We start from the raw sequence: 20657 nt of genomic DNA on the forward strand, positions 1-20657 counted from the left end.
CCTAGCATTCTGGGTGGAAATTCTCTGCTCAAAATAATTTGCATACAACTCCATGCTATGCATGGTCCTGTACAGTAGCTACCCAGCAAGGAAAGGCCAACCAGTGACCCAAAGGACCAGATTTAGAATATAGTGTTGGGGTTGAAGGTTGGGGGATTTTTTTTGGGCTTTTTTGTTGTAGCTATTTTATTTTGTGACCATATAAAGCAAACATAACTACAGGTGCCAGCCTGCTCTGGGTATGGGAAGTGATGTCACTTGAGAGACAGTGGGCTAAGTTCACTATGGCATCACAGGCTCATCTGCATTCAGACTTCTGCCCTGGGCTACCTATCTGGCCTGGAAGAGGCCTGGGGAGCTTGGATCTCCAGCATGGTCCTTTCAGATCTTAAAAGCACCTCTGGATATATTATAGTGTAAGAGAGATAGCTCAGCCTTGGGTTATGCATCTATTAATCAGTCTCTGTTCCCATGGGCCCAATCTTGTCTAGAGCTCCAAGACCCCTGGGTCCCTTGTCTACTATTAGGATTGTCCAGGCCTCCTTCCCTCTCAGTTCATGCTACAGTTGTTTTCCCAAGGGGATAGCCTGTTAGAAAGGAGAGCGGACTGCACTAGGAATTAGGAGGTCTAAGCTTTAGTTACCCTTCTGCTAATTATTAGCTGATTGACCTTGAGCAAGTTATTTACCTTTTCTTGGTCTCTCAGTTGCCTCCATCTGTAAAATGGGCATGATAATTCCATGCCTGTTTGAAAGCAAGAACTTGCACCAAAGAAGGTCTCTCTCAGCTGAAATCCTAGGAATTTACTAATCCCCTGTGCTTCCTCTAGTCTCATGTATTGTCTACCCATGTTTCATAATTCTTTATCTCCTCTAAAGTGAAACACCCATTCCCTTTGATAGTCAAGGTGAATTTGAACTCTGAGGCTACTTAGAGCACCCCAAACTCCCTATGAGATAAGACACTTAAATGAGATAGGAAGGAACTTCCAAATTCTTATACTAGATTCTTCAAGGGCATAAGGGTTTTGCCCCCCTGTACAGCTGGAGTAACAATTATCTGGGGAACCAAAATCATGAGGATACTTGGATTTCCTGCCTGTGTGTAGCAATGGATAGTTCAAGATAATGGAGTTTGGGGCAGGGGAAAGGGAAGGGGTCAGAAAGCCCCTGAGCTGCTGGACATGGGAAGCCAGTGCTGACAAAAGTCCTAAATTCCAAAGAACCATGCACACACACAAAAAAACTCTCAATCCTACTTCAAATGGAGTAGATCCTTGCCTGAATTCCTTTAAGGATTCTTAGAATAGCTAATTGTCTTGCTATACCTCTCTGATCAGATTGTGAGCCTGCAGAATTATTTGTGGCAATTTTGCAGATAGATAATGCCTGATTGCTCCTTATTGGAACCCAAGTTCTAAGCAGCCAGAGTTCCTTATGACTTCATGGTCATTCCTTGAGTAGCCAAGATAGGGGAAGCAGGAAAACCAAAAAAGACAGGTTTGCTCCATAGACTCCCCCCCGCCCTTTTTTTTAACCCGGTCCCCAACCCATCTCAGTGCCTTCTCCCTGCAATAAATAGTCACATTCCTTATTCTCAGCCCCGGAATCTATCACAAGAATACTTAGCACCAACCCTGCCTCTATCCCAAAATCTATGTTTAAAGTCCCATGGAAACCCTACAAAGGGGAAAATGGGAGGGACTGGAACTCTTAATTAATTAAAGGCTTAATTTCTTAGAGGATCATATAGACCAGAACCTCTTTAGATGACTAGGATGAAGAGTAACAGCTTGAACCTTCTCTGGTTTTTGATTTGGAGGGGAAACAATGTGAAATATCTCTCATTCCTTTCCATTGTACCTACTCTGAACTCCCATTGGTGAACTTGATCCAGAAAGGAGAGAGAAAGAACCACAAAAATATTGCCAACTGGCCTTCACCCACTCAGAAATGGATAGATTGAAACTGAGAGCCTTCTGGGAAAGCCTAGAACTGCTATACTCAAAAAATCTGGAATAGCTGCATTTTCCCCATATCCTTTCTCCATGGTTCCAAAGTCCCAAATCCTGGAATTCTATTCTAGAGGGCCAGTCTAGAGAGACTACTGCATTGAAATTTGGCTGTGACCCTGCTCTGGCCCCTCATTAGGTCACTGTGTCACAGCTTAAAGGAATCTCATTTCTAGAGACCCATTGCTACTGGAAACCAGTATCTTTCTTTGGAACCAAAGTTGCAGGGCTCAGATCCTTCCACCATGGCAATAAGAAACTATTCTCAGCTCATCTCTGCTTATTCTATGATCTAGGTAATGCTTAACATTCAGGTCAAACTTCCTCAGACCTCAGCTGCAGCAACAGAAACCTTCAACAGCTTGAAGCTGTGCTCAGGTTCTTCAGTAGATTCTGCCCCTAGCCAGAGACAGAGCCCAAGAACAAAGTAGAGGACCTCTCATTTAGACCCTCCTCTGACCAAAATTGCAACTTGCCTTGTTCCTCAGCAGACTGGCTCTTTGTTCCAGCTGCTGAAGATGCCAAATACTATCTCCTTTGTAGAGAAGATAGTATGGAGATGGAGGCAGCTCAGCAGTGGGAGGCTATAGCTTCTGTGGGAAGAATTGGAGCTGAGCCTTGAGCAGGGACCCCCACTGGACTTAGAATCCAGATTCTCAGCATAGGAAAGGAGCTTAGATGTCATCTAGCCCACCCTGATCCAGTGACTTGGGTGGGCTTGGGGGAATAAGCATTTCTATAATGCCTACCATGGGCCAGGCATTGTGCTAAATGCTTACAAATATATTATCTCAGCTGATCCTCACAATGACTAAGTAAATGTTATTATTATGTGTATTTTACATTTGAGGAAAGTGAGGCAAATAGAGGTTAAAGGGCTTGCCTAATTGGTGTCTGAGATTGGATTTGAACTCAGGTCTTCTTGACTCCAAACACAGTGCTCTATCCACTGTACCACCTAGATATTTTCACTTTGGTATGCTAAATCTACAGTGTGACAAGATGGACAAGAAAGCTAGTGCAGTCTTGGGCTACATTGAAAGCAACATGAGGTCCAGGCCTAGGGAGAGTAATGGTATTTTCCTCTGGTTTGATTACATCCTGGAGTATTATGTATATACCTTGGGTTGGCACATTTTAAGAAAAGGTGATTAGAGGGGGCAGCTGGGTGGCTCAGTGGATTGAGAGCCAGGCCTAGAGATGGGAGGTCCTAGGCTCAAATCTGGCCTCAGCCATTTCCCAGCTGTGTGACCCTGGGCAAGTCACTTGACCCCCATTGCCTACCCTTACCACTCTTCTGCCTTGGAGCCAATACACAGTATTGACTCCAAGACAGAAGGTAAAGGTTTAAAAAAAAAAAAAAAAGAAAGAAAGAAAAGGTGATTGGGGGGCAGCTGGGTAGCTCAGTGTATTGAGAGCCAGGCCTAGAGATGGGAGGTCCTGGGGTCGAATCTGGCCTCAGACACTTCCCAGTTGTGTGACCCTGGGCAAGTCACTTGACCCCCATTGCCTAAGAAAGAAAGAAACAAACAAACAAAGAAACAAAGAAACAAAGAAAGAAAGAAAGAGGTGAATAAGTAGAAGAGTGCCCAGAGAGAGGCAACCAGGATGGTGAAGGGCCTCAGGTTCATGCCACCTGAATATTTATTGAAGGCATTGGGTGTGTTTAGTCTAGAAGTGATAACAGGGGATTGTGTCAGCTCCCTTCAAGTACTTGAGGGGTCTTCACAGGGAAGAACAAACTTCTGCTTTGCCACAAAAGGAATAAGCAGGAGCAAGGGGCCTAAACTTCACAGACAAATTTAAATTTAAGGTAAAGAAAAAATTCCAATGATTGCAATCATCCAAACGTGCCTAGGGGAGGGGTAGCAGAAGCCTTTTCATGGGAGGCCTCCAAGCAAGAGTTAGCTGAGCATTTTGTCACATATATTATAGAGGGGATTCTTGTCCAGGCTCAGGTAGAATTAGGTGGCCTATGTCCCCTCCAACTTTGAAATTCTATGATTCTAAAAAAGAAGAAGGAAAGAAATTCTATGATGTGAAGTCCATGAAGGAATCTCCACCATAACCTTCCTAACAGGGCTCCTCAGCAGGCTTGGATCTTTGCTATTAGCCAGATTAGGCTAGGTCCTGATTGTCAGAAACCCAGCCACTGCTGCCGATCCACTGTCGCATCACGTTGGCAAAGCTCTTGGAGCTTGTGAAATAGAGAGCAGAATCCCTTGACAAGCCTGAACGTGATTAGAGACAGAGAGGCAGGATGGTGCTGTGAAGGAAACGGCTAGTTTCCGAGGCCAGAAGACCTGCCTCAATGGCATCTCGGCTGGAGGACCCTAGGTAATCTCCTTCCCCTCTTAGTGGTATAGGCAAATGTCAACCCACATGGATAGAGGGAGTTTCCACACCTGTGTGTTACCTGTGCCAATGAAGTCCTTATCCATCTGCTTGGGGAATGAGTCATCTTTCTTGCCATGTGATGTTGCATGTGGGGAGATCAGGATAGCAAGTTAGAGAATTCCAGGCCCTGAGGGAGTTCCCAACAGCCTAGCCTGCTTTTTTTTCTCCTGAGGCTCAAATCTAGCTGGGTCTCTTGATCTTCCTCTAAATTAAATGGGGATAATACTTGCCTTGCCTACCTCATCGGAGTTGTTGTAAGGAAGGTGCTTTGTCAACCTTTAAGAGTGTCTCTAAGGGACAGACTAGTCAGATCTGACAATAGCAAGGAAGATAATAGAACCTTATTCTGTGGAGATACAGTCAAGATATTTCTATGTCCCAACCCTTTATTCCAAAACATTTGTCTTGATAAATGTAGAAAATGCCTTTTCTGGTTTAAAAAAATTAGACCCATCTTTCCAAAGATAAACCTCATTTTTCCATTCATTTAAGGACTTGGGAATGGGGTGGGGTGGGGATGGAGAGAAAGACAGCCTTCACACATGGTTAGAGTGGGACAGGGACAGGGCAGGCGCCCCTTGTACACTCAGCTCTGAAGATAAGGGAGCATGGGCTCCAGCCTTAGGGAGAAGGTAAAAGGGGGTGGTGGTGGAGATGAATCCATGTACCTTGTCTATCTCCAAGAGCCTGCTACTGCTGAGGCATGGCTCCCCTCTTCCCCTGACTTCCCTTCCTGAGGCAGGCATCCCTCTCTGAGCCCTTCCCTGTCCCCAAGAAATACCCACCACCTTCAACATTCACCAACTGACTTTTCTGCCTCCTCTGCCTCCCCACCAGGTACTAACCAACATGGCTCATCTATAAAGAACCTGGCCTGCCTGCTGACTCTAACCTCTCCTCTCTCCAGCCCCCTCAGGGGCTCTTGGGGGATAGGGGTGGGTCAAGGGGAGGGGGCTAAGGGGGCAGGGAGGGGTTGCTACTAACTTGCTTCCACCTCACAGGCTGGCTGCCCAATATGTCTGAAGAACCCTGACCAATGTCTGTCTCTTTCTCTTTCTCTCTCTCTTTTCTCTCTCTCTTTCCCCCTCTCCTGCCTTCTGCCTCCCCCCACATTTCCTGGCCCTTCTCTCTTCTGAACTGTCAGAGCACCTTGGATTTGAATTAAAGGGTACGAAAACTCCATTATCGCTCAGACCCCATTCCCACTTACCCACAGTTCCTGACATCATGTGTGCTGAATTGATTTTTTTTCTTTCCAAAAGAAAAAAAAGGGGGGATGATTCCAAAAATCAGCTACCCTACCGCTTAACCATGGGTTTGGGTGGGGGGAGGCTAGAGGGAGAAGGAAGTCCAAGGTCATCAGTCTGATAAATTTTATGGAAAAGAAAGGTCCTCACCAGGGCATGTGTGTGCATGCATGTGTGTGGTATGTGTATGTGTGTACATGTACACACTCCCAAGCAAGCAATGATCACCTCTGGGGTGCTGAGGAAGAACATGCTTGCCTTGGTCTTTTCCTCCCAGCATCTCCAAGGGCCCTTGTAGATAGCAAGGACAAGAAAGAAAAAGGTACTTTCTCTTGCTCAGTTTGGGGTATCTACCCTGCCTCGATGCCTGAAGTATGAGGCATCAGAGGCCTGAAGGGGAGAGAGGCAATGCAATGGACTTTCCTAAGAAGAGAGCCTCTCTCCCTTCATCCGTATGCTCACCTTCTCCCTCGAGGGAAAGCGCTGGCATGGCTGCCTACAGCTAGGATTAGTATCATTTAGAAAAAGATGTGCAAATATAGACCATTTGGTGTTTGGAATCCACTCTAGAAGGTGTACATCCCCTTTAAGCTGGACTTTAATCTGCCTCTTTACTTCATTCCCTCTCACGTTCCCATTGCTTCTCATCCTGTGTCAGGTCACTGGCTGAATCATTCTCTCTCTTTCATCATTCCCCTGCCCTGATTTGATGACATTCATCTTACCTGGCCTTGGCTTTTCTGCCTTTGTGTCCTATGTGCTAGTGACAAGCAGTCATGTGGCCTGGGTTTGGGATGGCAACTAAGGACTGCTTAGCCATCGATGATCCAAGAGGATCTGCCTCAGCTCAGTACCCAAATGCCTTCCCACCATTTACCCATCCTCCCTGCTGAGGTTAGGCTTGAATTTCTAGCCCCTGAGTAAATCCTTGGGCTGGACAGGACTTTGAAAAGTCATCTTATCTAGCTGTAAAGCCTTGGCCAAGGGGAACCCAATCTGTGGCTGACTCCCTTCACTCTAAGTGTCCAAGAACGTAATACCTCAGCTTTTGAAAAAGGTGCATATTTGGTGTAGTGGAGGTCTTTTATTAGGACAGGGTTGTCATAGGTGGTCATTTTGGCTCCAGAAAAGGTTTCTGTGAACATGATAAGGATCTCTTGGTAGCAGATTTGGGGAGAGAGTCTTCCCCTGTTGCCATCTTCAGGCACATACATGTATGAGAAGGTGTGCATACCTTCATCTGTTCATGTTTCTGTCCATGTCAGTGTCTGAGCCATATCTCCACCACAGGCTTAGCTCTGCAAACACTTGCACACCTGACCTTGTGTGTAAGAGCAATTCAGTATCTGCCACTACCTGTGTCATTGGAAGTTTTCCTCTGCATGTATTTGTGTCCATCAAACTTTCCATGTATGTCAAAATATATCTGTGTGCTATTTGTAGCTTTGGGGGTGTATTTATGTACTACTGTGTATACATGGTCTATGAATGTCATAAGAGTTTGCAGACTGAGTTTTGCTGAATTTTGGATCCATTTTCTGTCCCTGAACTGGTTTTCTTGCTTGGAACTAGTGAGAAACATGGAGAAGCAAATCTTCCCTTCTTTTCCCTAAGCCTTCAGGGGAACCAGATGGGACATTTGGTCCTAGAATTCCAGGTCCAGTATCCACCACCTCATATAGCTGATAGCCCTGGCTTCTTTTTCCTTCTTTTTCTTTCATCTAGGAATGTGTACATATTTCACCTTATGTGAGCGACAGTGAGAGAGTTGGATTTAGATTCAGGTTTGGGCAGTGGGAGAGAGGCTTAGAACCCAGGAAACATGCTGTCTTTTCTATCAGGGCAGGAGTCACTTAAACTCCACCTTATCAGGGCCCTGAATTAGAAAAGAGGGATCAATGTTCTGATCCCCACTAGGCATGCCCTAGCTCAGCCCCTGGGGGTTGAGCTCTATGTCCATAATATGCTCTGTATTCAAGAGGAAGCTCTCACTCCCTACAGCCATGGATTAGGGGCAGGATGGGCTATGGTATATCAGGAGCCCTCCCATCGTTTGGGGGACTAAAAGTCTCATAGGTCAGAACTCTCCCAGTCGAGCCATCCTTTGGGATTGATGGCTTCTGCCCTAGTTCTTAAGGTCCTCTTTCTCCGTTCCTGACCTCCTAGGGACTCTTTGCTCATCGCTTGTGCCCTACCCCTTCCAAGTGACCAGAAAAAATATAGTTGTTTGTTATCTAGGGGAGGAGGAGTTGACTAATGGGTGGACTAGACCTCTTCTCCAGAGCTATAACCAAAAAAAAGGAAACAGAATTCCCTTTTGGGAACAACTTATAGAAATGGAGGGGGTGGGGGTCAAAGATCTGAACTGCCTGCCATAGAGGGTCCAGGTTGTGGATTTGGAAGCATCACTCCAGACATTCTACTTAGCTCATGTCTTCTTTTGAGTCCATCTCTGGTCATTGTGTCCACTTTCTTTCCACTCGTCCCCTTTACATCTCCTCCTCAGCTTCCTGGCTGTATCATTGCCTTTATTCTCTGGACTGTTCTTCTCCCCTTTCCCCTTCCTCATAAGTCAGGGTGCTAGGGTCACAAGAGGAGATGCTGGAATGGCTGAGCTTGGGGTTTGAGGGAGAGGGATTGTGTCATGCTGGTGGGTGGGCAAATTACAGGAGTAGTGGGGTGGGAGGATATATATAGGAGACATAGGAGAGTTGGGGCATATCTGCAGAGAGAAGGGGGTAGCATTGAAAAGAGGCTAGAGGGGATCCAAGAAGTAACAGAATTTGATAGAGACTCCTAAGTTTGGGAGGTTTCTCCAGACACTGTCTATGGTATCTCCCCAAGGCTGACCAGGGCCTCAATCTGTCAGCTTCCCCTCACCTCCAGAAGTCAGTAGCTAGGGTCCTACTCTGCTCATCCCCATCCCTGTCCTCACTCCTAGTAACTGGCCTCCCTCCTGCCCCCTTGCAGAAGCTGAGGAGCTCTACCAGAAGAGGGTCCTGACTATCACAGGAATCTGCGTGGCTCTGCTTGTGGTTGGAATTGTCTGCGTGGTGGCCTATTGCAAAACCAAGTGAGTGAGAGTCAAGCTAGAGGGTCTGAGGATTGATTTCTTTGGTGTGGTCCTTCCAAGCAGAGCTGCCTGCTGAGCAGAAGGAAATGGTCCCCTGAAGACTGAAGAAACACACACACCCACACACACACAGACATACATACACATCCCTCTCCGCGTGGTCTCTGATTCATGCCAGGAACTAAAAGACCCTGGGCATGAGAATATTCCTTTAAGGGCCTTGAATCTAGCTGTGAGGAACTTTGCTTCATCTACAAGATTTACCAGCCCCAAGGCCGCATCCTTTTCCTGGTCCCTCTAGGCTACTGGAGAACTATATGAAGATTTTCTCCAGATCATCCACTTGGTTGGCCCCTGCCCTTTCCATGTCATCTAGCCTTGGGAAGGAGCTTAGAGATCTAAGGTCTTGAGTTCCCACATGGTGCTGTTTGGTCTAGCCTGCAGCTCTAATTCCCTGGGAGAGGTTTCTTTCCTCTTTAGATCACCTGATCCCCTTCTGTCCTGAAAGAAGAGTGACTTAAGGCAATTTGGGCAGGTTAGGGAGTGGGGGCAGTAGAAGGAGGGGAGAAGGAGAAGAAAGATACAATAGGGGAAGAACAAGATGGAGATTAGGATTTGGACAGTTCCCAGTTCACCATGTTAGCTTAGAATCCTAGCATTGTGAGAACAAGAGGAGAAAAAGATAAATAAGACCTAGTCACTGCCCTGAAGGGACTTCATAATATAGCAAGAGAAACAAGTCTTAAACACGTAAAACGATAACAAACCATAAAAAAAGCATTATAAATAGTCAGGACAGGAGAGGAGGTCCATACTGTGGACTCTGGAGTGACCTGAGAAGGCTCTATGAAGGAGGTTGGAATTGAGATAGGCCTTGAAAGATAACAGGATTCAGGTAGAGGATGGGACAGTGCAAATAAAGGTTTGGGAGTGAGAAGTCACTTGCCATGTTTGAGGAATTGTGGGAAGATCAGTTTAGCTAAAATTGGAGGCATAGAGGCAAATTGTGTAGAGCCTTAGATGTAATTTATTTAGAAGCTTTGTACAGTGGAAATCCACTGAAAATTTCAAGTAGAAGAATAATATGAGGAAAGTAGTATTTCAGAATGATTTGTCTGTCTTATTTTACATTTTGATGGGAACACAGAGGATCTGATGTTACATGGAATGGCCTTTTGAAGATCTATTGTCCTGAACCCAAGGACATTCCTCTAAGGACCTTGAATCTAGCTGTTGCTCACTTACCTTTCTGCAGGAGTCAGGTGGGACAGGGTGCCTGGAAGGGAAGAATCATAGAAGTCATGGGAAAATAACAATAGATTGTTAAAGCTAGAAAAAGATTTCAGAAATCATCTAGTCCACCCCCCTCATTTTCTAGTTGCAGAAACCGAGACCCAGAGAAAAGAAAGTTATTGTCCAAGGTCACATAACTGGTTACTGTCATTTGGGACTAAAATCTCACTCCTGATTCTCAGGCTTGGATTTCTGCCATTATACCAAACTTCATGGAGAGAGAAGGTAAGAAGATGCCAGGGGTCTATGTGAAATGACTTGTCCTTCCTCCTTATAGAAAACAGAGGAAACAGATGCATAATCATCTTCGGCAGAACATGTGCCCAGCCCATCAGAATCGGAGCTTGGCCAATGGACCTAGCCACCCTCGACTAGATCCTGAGGAGATTCAGATGGCAGATGTGAGTAGCATGTGGGCTCCTCCTCTCTGTGCCCAGAAAAGTAATATTCACCATAAGCAACAGTCTTGTATAGGGCTAGCTCACTGGCATCCTCACATCCACAGAGCAAAAAGTGAAATTGGGAGATGTTCGTGATAAAGTGATGAGAGACATAGGTTAACTTGGCCTCTCAAAATTGACTGGATGCCTTGTTGACTTTTAAAAAATTATTCTTTTGTTTAAAAACCCTTACCTTCTGCCTTAGAATCAAGGTTCCAAGGCAGAAGACCGGTAAGGGGTAGGCAATGGGGTCAAATGACATACCCAGGGTCACACAGTGGCCTTGAATGCTAGACTTCCCATCTTTAGTTCTGGTTCTCTATCCTCTGAGCCACCTACTTGCCCAAACCTCCATCCCCACCCCTGGCGCCCCCTTGTTGGCTCTTGAAATAAGTTTTCTCCTTACACAGCTACTTAGTTAGTTATTCTTCCAAGAGGAACTAGATCTTCCCTACTAAAATTCTATCAGGCCCAGCAACAGGAGGTCTGGGGTTCCAATCCGGCCTCAGACACTTCCTAGCTGTGTGACCCTGGGCAAGTCACTTAATCCTCATTGTTTAGCCTGTACCATTCTTCTGCCTTGGATCCAATACACACTATTGATCCTAAGACAGAAGGTAAAGAGTTTAAAAAAAAAACCCAACCATATAACATACCCTCTCAAGCTCCCTGGCACATAGTAGGCACTTATTTAAATGCTTATTGGCTGACTGACTGATGTTAATGTTTCAGAGTAGTCCCACCTACATAGATTCATCATGACTAGGTCCAGAGAGGTTCAGAGCCCCCAAATAAGGTCCCTTTTTTTTGTTGTTTGCTTTTTGGTTTCCTTGGTTCAGACATTCCTTAGTTTATGTATCACACATCTGCCTTTCTCTCTCTGTTTCAGTACATCTCCAAAAATGTCCCTGCCACTGACCATGTCATCCGGAGGGAAACTGAGACCACATTCTCTGGGAGCCACTCCTGTTCACCATCCCATCACTGCTCCACAGCCACGCCCACCTCGAGCCACAGGTAGGATACCTGCTGCATGACCCCCAACTTTCTCCCTAATAATTCATGATGGATTTTCCAGAAGATGTTTCTCTTTCTAGCCTCGACCATGGAGGCAAGGGAATCACTTCCATAGGTTTATTCCTTGGCTGCATGTGAGTTTTGTTTGTCCCCAGATGTCATTTTGAAATATCAACATTTTCCTCTTTATTCTGGGCTCTGCAGCTTTAGTAAACAAGGCTGTGTTTTCCCTCTCTATCCCTTTGTGAGATCATGCACTAGACTTACATAGCATTTCAGCCTTTCTCTTTCTAGACTTTTTATGGGCACAAACCTATACCTGTGTGCATGCTTGCATGCATGCTCACGCGCACACACACACATGCACAGACTCAATCTCTCTATTGGTCTGCTAGTCTGTCTTTCTCTCTTTATCATATAGATACACGCGCGCGCGCACACACACACACACACACACACACACACACACACACACAAAACACTTGTACTTTGAAAAATGAGATTTTTCCCCTCCCCCAGAGTATATCCTTAAAGTGGCAAAGGACTTCTTTTTCTTTATATTTCTTTATTTATTCTGTAAAAAAAATTAATTCTCAGGCATCTAACTCCCTTCTTCCCCTCCTCACACCACAGAAAGCAGCAGCCTCCAAAAATGTCTATATAAATGATGTCTTTCATGTTTCTGTTTATCAGCTCACAAATATTAGTTCTGTAGCTGTATATAATGTTTTCTTGGTTCTATTCTTTGCATTGCTCTTTATTATTTCTGTAAGTCTGTCCAAGTTCTTCTAAAGTTAACCTGCTCATCATTTCTTATGCACAGTAGTATTCTATCATGAAAAATTAAATTTAACAGATAATAGTATTCTTCCTTGATTACCTCAATATAAAAACTCCTAGTCATTTTCTAGTCATCAGCACTGTGGCCAGAAAAAAGCCAAAGGACCAGGGAGGTCAATAAGGGCGTAGCCCAACGCTGGTAAGAGAGAGCTGAGAAGATGGCAAGAAGGGAACCACCCATGACAGCATCATCAGTGTCCATCCTCTAAGGTGACAGGGAGAATATCTGCACACTTGATTCACATTGGCTCAGAGGTCATGCACTGATAGAGAAGGGCAGTTGGTTTTCTCAGTGTGTTTGTTGGAAGTCGATGGCATAATAATTTGCATGCCAAAAACCTATTGGTTAAATCCACATGACAGTTGTATTCAAATATTTGAAGACTGTTTTATGTCCTTCGAGAAGGATTATTCTCCTTGGGCCCCAGAGCACAGAATAAAAACAGTAAAAGACCAGTAAAGCAGGAGTTAAAAGGATGTAGATTCAATATAAGAAAGAATTCCCTGACATTTAGAGCAGGGTAGCTACTTGTCAGGGATGTTGTTGAGAAAATTCCTACTCATGAATATGAATGAGGTGGACTAGATTATCTATGAGGCCTTGTGCAGCTCTGAAATTCTAAGATTCATGGGGGACAGTGAATGCCAGACCAGTTTGTTTAGACTGTGGGAGATAAAGCTGAAGAGACAGGTAAGTGTCATCTTGTCAAAGGTCTTGAAAGCCACATAGGCTAGTGGCGGCAAACTCCGTAGAAATAGGACCACTAAGCCATAAAGAGAGATCCATAAAAGCTGGCACATATTGACTTAGGAAACCACATGATTACATTATCTATGTTATATTACATTTTTATTTATTTTGTTAAATATTTCCAGATTGCATTTTTTTATAACCCTTCCCCTCTGGCTTAGAATCAATACTGAAATTAGTTCCAAGGCAGAAGAGTGTTAAGGGCTGAGCAACTGGGGTTAAATGATTTACCCAGGGTCATACAGTTAGGAAGTGTCTGAGGTCAAATTTGAACCCAGAACCTCTTGTTTCCAGACCTGGCTCTCAATCCACTGAGGCACCTACCTGTCTTCCAATTACATTTTTATATGGTTTGGGTCACATTCAGGGGTGTTATAGGTCACGTGTACTGGATGTACAACATTTTGAACACCTTTGATGTAGATGACACTACATTTGATTATTGCTTTTTAGTTGGGAAAACTAAAATGTAGAATGAGAAAGGGGAATTTAACCATGGCCCTATAGGAAATCTAGGAAATTAAGAAAATGGGAAAATAGGAAAGCTGAGGCAAAATGGGAAGCCTGGGTTCTAGAAACAGAAAGGCATTGTTGTTGTTACTTATGGTAGGGAAACGATACAATACCGTCTGATTCAATTGAACAAATGTTTTATTAAGTGCTTACTTTAAAATTATGCATGAGGCATTCTGCTGGGGGCTGGGGTTACAAAGACAGAAACAAAGCAGTATCTGCCTTCAAAGATTTTTGAAGAAATGGCATACACAGATGTTCGACTGAGGGGAGGGTACAGCATGGGTATAGAGAAATAAATAAAAAGACTATTAGGAGAAGGAGAGGGCCCGAACATTTAAGGGAGAGAAAAGAGATTCATGAAATGGGATGTGACAGCTGAGCTGAGCCATGAAAGAAGCTAGAGGGTGAGAGGGGAAGATACAGTGTTAAGTTTGGGGAATGACTAATAGGCTGGTTCAATTGGACATTGAATGTGCGAAGGGAAATAACTTGAAATGTACTGGGAAGTTTGGTAAAAACCAGGTTGTAGAGGAATTTAAGTGCCAGGGGCGGGGATTGTGGAGGAAAAGAATAAGCATTTATGTAGCATTTACTATGTGCCAGGTACCGTGCTAAACACTTAAATATATTTATACATATATATCATTTTATCATCTCAACAACCCTACAAGGCAGATGCTGTTATTCTCCTTATTTTACAGTTGAGATTGAGTCAAACTAAGTTGTGAGTTTTACCAGGTTGAGGAGTTTGTATTTTATTACAAGCAAATGAGAAACCACTGAAGTTTTTTGAGTAGAGCAGCAAGGGGGCAAGGCCTGTGTTTAGAAAGATTAATTTGCCAATTGTATAGAGCAGTGATGGGCAAACTACAGCCCAGTTCAGATGGGGCTCCCTGAAATGTTCTATCAGCAGCACAACATTATTCCTAATCTGACAAATACAATGAGTAGGATACAATACAATGAAACTTCGAAAGAGTTGCCTTAGAGACAGACTGACAGATGAGCATTTCCTTTCCTTTGGCCCCCTCTTTAAAAAGTTTGCCCATCACTGGTATAGAGAGTGGGTATGTGTATATGGAGAGGAGAGAGAGTAGCATCAGGGAGACCAAATGGAAGGCAGAAGAAGCCCAGATGAGAGGTGAACAAAGGCCTGAACTGAGGTATGGAGAGAAAATGGGGTAGGTCCAAAAGATGTGTTGGAGAGGACTTGTCTTGACAATTGACTAGATGTGGAGGATGAAGTAATGACGTAGAGCCAAGTTGTGAACCTTCGTAATTAGAAAGATCAATGGAAACGAAGAAGTGACGGGGACTGAGGTTTGGGAGAAGGTAATAAATTCAGTTTTGGACATGCTGAATTTGAGAGGCTGATGAAGGCATCCAGTTGACAACTGATAGAAGACTGGAGCTCAGGAAAGAGATCGGAGCTCCTCTCTGGAGGGTCATCTATGGAGAGATGTTCATTGTAAGAGATCTTTGTGGGAACTGATAAGATTATCCAAAGAGAGTAGAAGGAGGTGAGGGCCCAACATAGAGCCTGTGAGAGACTACCTTTTATTTGTAGTTCAGTCGTTTCAGTCAACATCCAATTTTTTCTGTCCTCATTTGGGGGTTTCTTGGCAAAGATCCTGGAATTGTTTGCCATTTCCTTCTCCAGTTCATTTACAGATGAGGAATGAAAACAAACAGAGTGAAGTAACTTGCCCACAGTCATATAGCTAGTAAGTATCTGAGGCTAGATTTGAACTCAGGGAGATAAGTCTTCCTGATTCCTGGCCCTGTGCTCCGTGCACTCTGGTGCCATCTAGCTGCCCCCATATGCCTGCTAAACATTCAAGAAATTAGTGATCCAGCAAAGGAGACAGGGAAGGGGAAGAACCAGAAGCTGGGAGAGCAGCGGATATCCAGGAGAATGTAAAAAAACCTCTTCTTTACTTTTCTTTCCATCTTCACATTCTCTTCAAATGATCTTAGGCTCATAGATTTAGAGGTGAAAAAGACCATCTAATCCAAATCCCTTACTTTACAGACAGGGAAGCTTCAGCTCAGGAAATGTAAGTGACTTCCCTAAGGTCACATCAACTGTCAGAGGTGGAATTTGAACCCAGATCCTCTGACTTCAAAGCCTGTGTTCTTTTCAACTACCAACTAATTTTGTATTGACTTACCTATATAGTATGTGGGGACAGCTAGGTGACTCAGTGGATAGAGCACTGGGCCTGGGTCAGGAAGATCTGAGTTCAAATCTGGTCTTAGACACTTGTTAGCTATGTGACCCTGGGCAAGTCATTTAACCCTGTTGGCCTCAGTTTCCTCATCTGTAAAATGACCTAGAGAAGGAAATGGCACACCCTTCCAACATCTTTGCCAAGAAAACCCCAAATGGGGTCATGAAGAATCAGATACAACTGAAAAAGAACAAATATATTGTATACATTACCTTTTTAAAAAATTTTTACCTTCTATTTTAAAACAGATACTATGTATCTGTTCCAAGGCAGAAGAGCAGTAAAGGTAATAGGGGTTAAGTGACTTGCCCAGGGACACACAGCTAGGAAGCATCTCAGGTCAGTTTTGAACACAGGACATCCTGTCTCCAAGCCTGGCTCTCTATCTAACAAGTCACCTCTAGCTGCCTCGTACATTTTTTCTCTCTCCAGGAGACTATAAGCTCTTTAAAGGCAAGGATGGTTTGCTTTTTGGTTTAATTAGTCTTTATATCCCAGTGTCTTGTATGGCTCATCATTTAATAAATGTTTGCTGAATTTTAGTTGGGTTTCCCCATCCATACCTATTTCTTTGCCTCCCCAGACATGAAAGCCACACATGGAGCTTGGAGCAGACAGAAAGCCTGACTTCGGATTCCCAGTCAGGTATCATGATGTCATCTGTGGGCACCAGCAAGTGCAACAGCCCAGCCTGCATCGAGGCTCGAGCCCGGCGGGAAGCAGCCTGCAACATCGAGGATGAAAGGCGGCCAGCCATGCCATACCATGACTCGGTAGACTCCCTGAGGGACTCACCACATAGCGAGAGGTCAGCCCTGCTTCCAACCAGTCTCTCCCCCTTTATCCCACCCTTCTTCAGAGCTATTTGGCCAAGCGTAATCGCTACCTAAATGATCCTAATGGCAAACCCATTTTTATCTGCTGTTTTAGCAAACAAGGTCTCAATCAGTTTTCACAATACCTTGTGGGGTAAGTACCCCTGGAAGATAGGCAGATTATCATCCCCCCCATTTATGGGCTGGGCATAGTGAGTCCAGAGAGACTAAGTGATTTGCCTAATGTTATGAAATAAATTAGGCATCATGCTTCAACTCTGAGATTTCCTGGTTTAAAGATCTGAGGACAATAGGAGCAAGATAAAATGGAAGGTACATGGAGCCATGGTTGGGGACAGTGTGAGTGTTGAGACAGAAATACAGCAGAAAATGATCAGGGGGTCCTGTAAGCCCTGAAATGAATCTCTAAGGCCCCTTCCAGTTCTAGAATTATATGACTAGAAAATGGCAGTGTGACTCATTTACTTTAAAATGTTCTTGATGGGCAGCTGGGTGGCCCAGTGAATAGAGCACCAGGCCTGGAGTTGGGAGGATCTGGGTTCAAATTTGTCCTCAGATCTTTCCTAGCTTTGTGACCTTGGGCAAGTCACTTAAACTACTTTTGCATAGCCCTTTCCCTTCATTGTTACTAAGATAGAAAGTAAGGGGTTGGTTTTTGTTGTTTTTAATGCCCCTGCACCCCTGTGTGACATGGGAGAACAAAGAAATCATCCCTCCTTTTCCTTACTTGGCACTTAGAAATTTGGAGTTGAGATTTGCCAAGGGCTTGCTTAGCTTCCTCTCCTACCAGATGTGTCCAGTAACAGGTTCCCACCTGTCTAGGGCAAGGGTGTGCAAGGTAAGGCACTAGGGAAAGAAACTGATTTACACTTTTGTGAGGTATGGGTAAAGGTGAAATTCTGAACATTGTACTTTAAAAGGGATTTTGACAGCCTGGACTATGCAGGCCCCAGGGCATGTCATGAACCCTTGGCATGCTCCACCTCCCAGATAGGACATGATACTTGGCTTCAGATGTTTAAATGGGGGATTGAAATTTTGAGTGGCTTCAGAAGTGAGAACTAGGACCAATGAGAGGAAGTTACTGGAGTGGAAGGGAGCAGATTCAGGTTCAGTGCAACAAAGAACTTTCTAATAACTACAGTTGTCTGACCCGACAATACACTTATTGACCCAGTGTGGTAGTAAGTTCTCTAGCAGGAGCTCTTTGGGATACCATAGAGCACTGGGTGGGGAGTCAAAGTCAATTATTTCTAAAAGTTCTTCCAACTCTGAGGTGTTGCTTTATTTTATTTATTTATTTATTACTTGTTTAAGCTCTTACCTTCAGTCTTGGAATTAAAACTGAGTATTGATTCCATCGCAAAAGAGCGGTAAGGGCTGGGCAAATGGGGGTTAAGTGCCCTGCTCAGAGTCAGCCAGGTAAAAAGTATCTGAGGTCACATTTGAACCCAGGACCTCCGCCTCTCTAGGGCTGGCTCACCGTCCAGCTGGCCACCTGAGGCGTTACTTTAAAGTAGGAATGTTTCCTCCCAGGAGCCTCTCCTCAGGCGTATCCAGCCCCCACCCTCGGCCATTTCTGCCCCATTCAGGGCCCTCAATGTTAATCTGGGGAAGGGTCAGGTTGGCTCCTGCGGACCCCAGCTGCCTCTTGCCTCTCTCCCCAGGTATGTGTCAGCCCTCACCACGCCTGCCCGCCTCTCGCCCGTGGACTTCCATTATTCCCTGGCCACGCAGGTGCCTACCTTCGAGATCACCTCACCAAACTCGGCCCACGCGGTCTCACTCCCCCCAGCTGCGCCCATCAGCTTCCGGCTGGCAGAGCAGCAACCCCTCCTCCGGCACTCGCCAGCCACCTCAGCGGCCGCCACCGCGGCTCCGGCGTCTGACATGCAGCGCAGCTACGACAGCTACTACCCGCCCCGCCGGGGCTGCTCCCACGACAGCATGGGAAGCCTGCCTGCCAGCCCTTTCCGAATCACTGAGGACGATGAGTACGAGACCACCCAGGAGTGTGCGCCCACCCTCGAACCGCCCAAGAGAACAGCCACAGGTCACCGGCGGTGGAGGAAATCCAGACTGAATGGGCACATGGCCCAGCGGGCGCGGGCCGTCCGGGACTCCTTCTCACTCAGCAGTGCCTCCTACAGTGAATCGGATGAGGAGCTGGTGGCCGAGTGCACCCCTTTCCTCAGCATCCACACCTCGGACATGTTGGGCACGGACTCCCCACCGCTGTACCAGCCAGTGGACAGCAGGACTTATTACTCCTTAGACAGACACAGCACCCAAGAGAGCAGACACAGCCGCATCACACACCCGCGGGGAAAACAAGACTCCGCGCCTCTCTAGGACCCGCTCTTGCTCCCCTTCCCCACCTCAGCTTCCCTCCCCCACCCCCTCTCATTTCCCTCCTTTCTGCTCCCTGTATCTTTAAGGAGAACAAAAACCACACACTTGGAAAGAAAAAAAAATAAAAATATTTTTATTTTATATAAAAGGAAAAAAGTATAACAAAATGTTTTATTTTCATTTTAGCAAAAGTTGTCTTATAATAGCTAATAGCAAAGACTTTTTTATAGGAAACTCTATTTATATGTAACATCTTGATTTACAGCTTCGGAAAAAAAAAGAAACAAAAAAAAGGAGAGATGGGCCAATTTTTTGACTATTTAATAGAAACCTATATGTGGTGCCTTTTTGCTGTACGCTAATATGGAGCTCCTGGAGAGAAGGCTGTGGCCACCTCCCGCAGTCCAACAGGTTAGTGATCGGCTCTGGCCACCCCCGCCCCACCACCCTGCCTCTCCTTTCCTTCCCCCGCCCACCCCACTCCCAGACCGGAAATAGAGGAACAGGAACCAGCCACGGAATAAAGAGTCAGAGAAGGAGTTCCCAGGTGATCTTCCATTCTTCCTTCTCTGGAACCTAATTTTGGCATGTGGAGAGGAGAAGTTTTGGGGGTGGGGGTGGGGGGTAGGGAAGCAATCAATCCACCCCCACCACCCCCAGATTATGGGTGGGAAATTCTATGTCCCCTGGGATCCTTTCCCAGAAAATAAAACCTGGGTCCTAGTGGGTCAGAGTGGAAGAACTTTCCAAAGCTGATGTCCATTTTTGAAATGTTGCAAGGCTGGGGATGGCAGGATTAGGAGACAGACTGGGGGTCAGACTGGCTGAGGGGAGAGGGGTGCTTCCTCCCTATCTGCACCCCAGACAGGAGCGGTCTCAAAAGGAGCACCTCCACCCCCCCACCCCCACAGTGTCCAGGGCCCAGGGGGTTAGCCCAGCAATGCATCCTAGGTCAGGGAGAGCCAGAGCTGCGGTGGGATGAGGGGTCCAGCCACCTCCCCCCTGCCCCAGGGAGGTCTCTCCAGGGCTCCCCTCAGTTCTCTGCAGCACCTCGTTTACATGGTTCGCCTTTTCTCTTTTACGCCTGCATGTTCTGCATTTCAGATACTGTAGATTGGATGCATGGTGAGGCTGTGATTGAGAAGACACAATTGACAGTGTATTTGATTTTACCTTTTAGCAATAAAGTAACTAACCAAGCCCTTTCCCTCCTCCCAGCCCCAACTGATCCTTCCAACCTCTCCTTCCCCACAAAGAAATAATCGGGTCTGACCAAAAGAAAAAAATTAAAAATCGGCTAATTCCTCATAAAGGTAATTGTAAAACAAACAAACAAACAAACAAACAAACATAAACCAATGGGAAATCTGCCCCAGATTGTCTGAATGTCCGAACTCTTGACTGTTGAACACTTGAACTTTTTTATATTATAAATAAAAATCAAAACAACTCACCGGTCCAGTGTTTTTATCCAGTCTCCAGGATGGGGGTGAGGGGGATGTTGGAGGGAAAGGAGACCTAAACTGGAAGGGGGTGGGTGCTAGGGTTAAGGAAGCACCCCAACAGAGAAGCCACATGCACAATCACACACACACACACTCTCTCTCTCTCTCTCTCTCTCTCTCTCTCTCTCTCTCTCTCTCTCTCTCTCTC

The 20657-nt window shown here is 45.4% G+C and overlaps 1 protein-coding gene across 1 annotated transcript in view; it reads left to right on the forward strand.

The window, feature by feature from the left end:
* NRG2 (neuregulin 2) overlaps positions 1-19099 on the forward strand; it is a 264251-nt gene extending 245152 nt beyond the window's left edge. Inside the window, 6 exon segments of the mRNA XM_044664532.1 lie at positions 5553-5576; positions 8626-8728; positions 10299-10422; positions 11351-11478; positions 16400-16624; positions 18320-19099. Of these exon segments, the coding sequence (XP_044520467.1) occupies positions 5553-5576; positions 8626-8728; positions 10299-10422; positions 11351-11478; positions 16400-16624; positions 18320-19004 (1289 nt within the window). The 3' untranslated portion in view covers positions 19005-19099.
* The last annotated feature ends 1558 nt before the right edge of the window (positions 19100-20657 follow it).

The sequence above is a fragment of the Gracilinanus agilis genome, chromosome 2 (assembly GCF_016433145.1).
Source record: "Gracilinanus agilis isolate LMUSP501 chromosome 2, AgileGrace, whole genome shotgun sequence".
Classification (NCBI taxonomy): Eukaryota; Metazoa; Chordata; class Mammalia; order Didelphimorphia; family Didelphidae; genus Gracilinanus; species Gracilinanus agilis.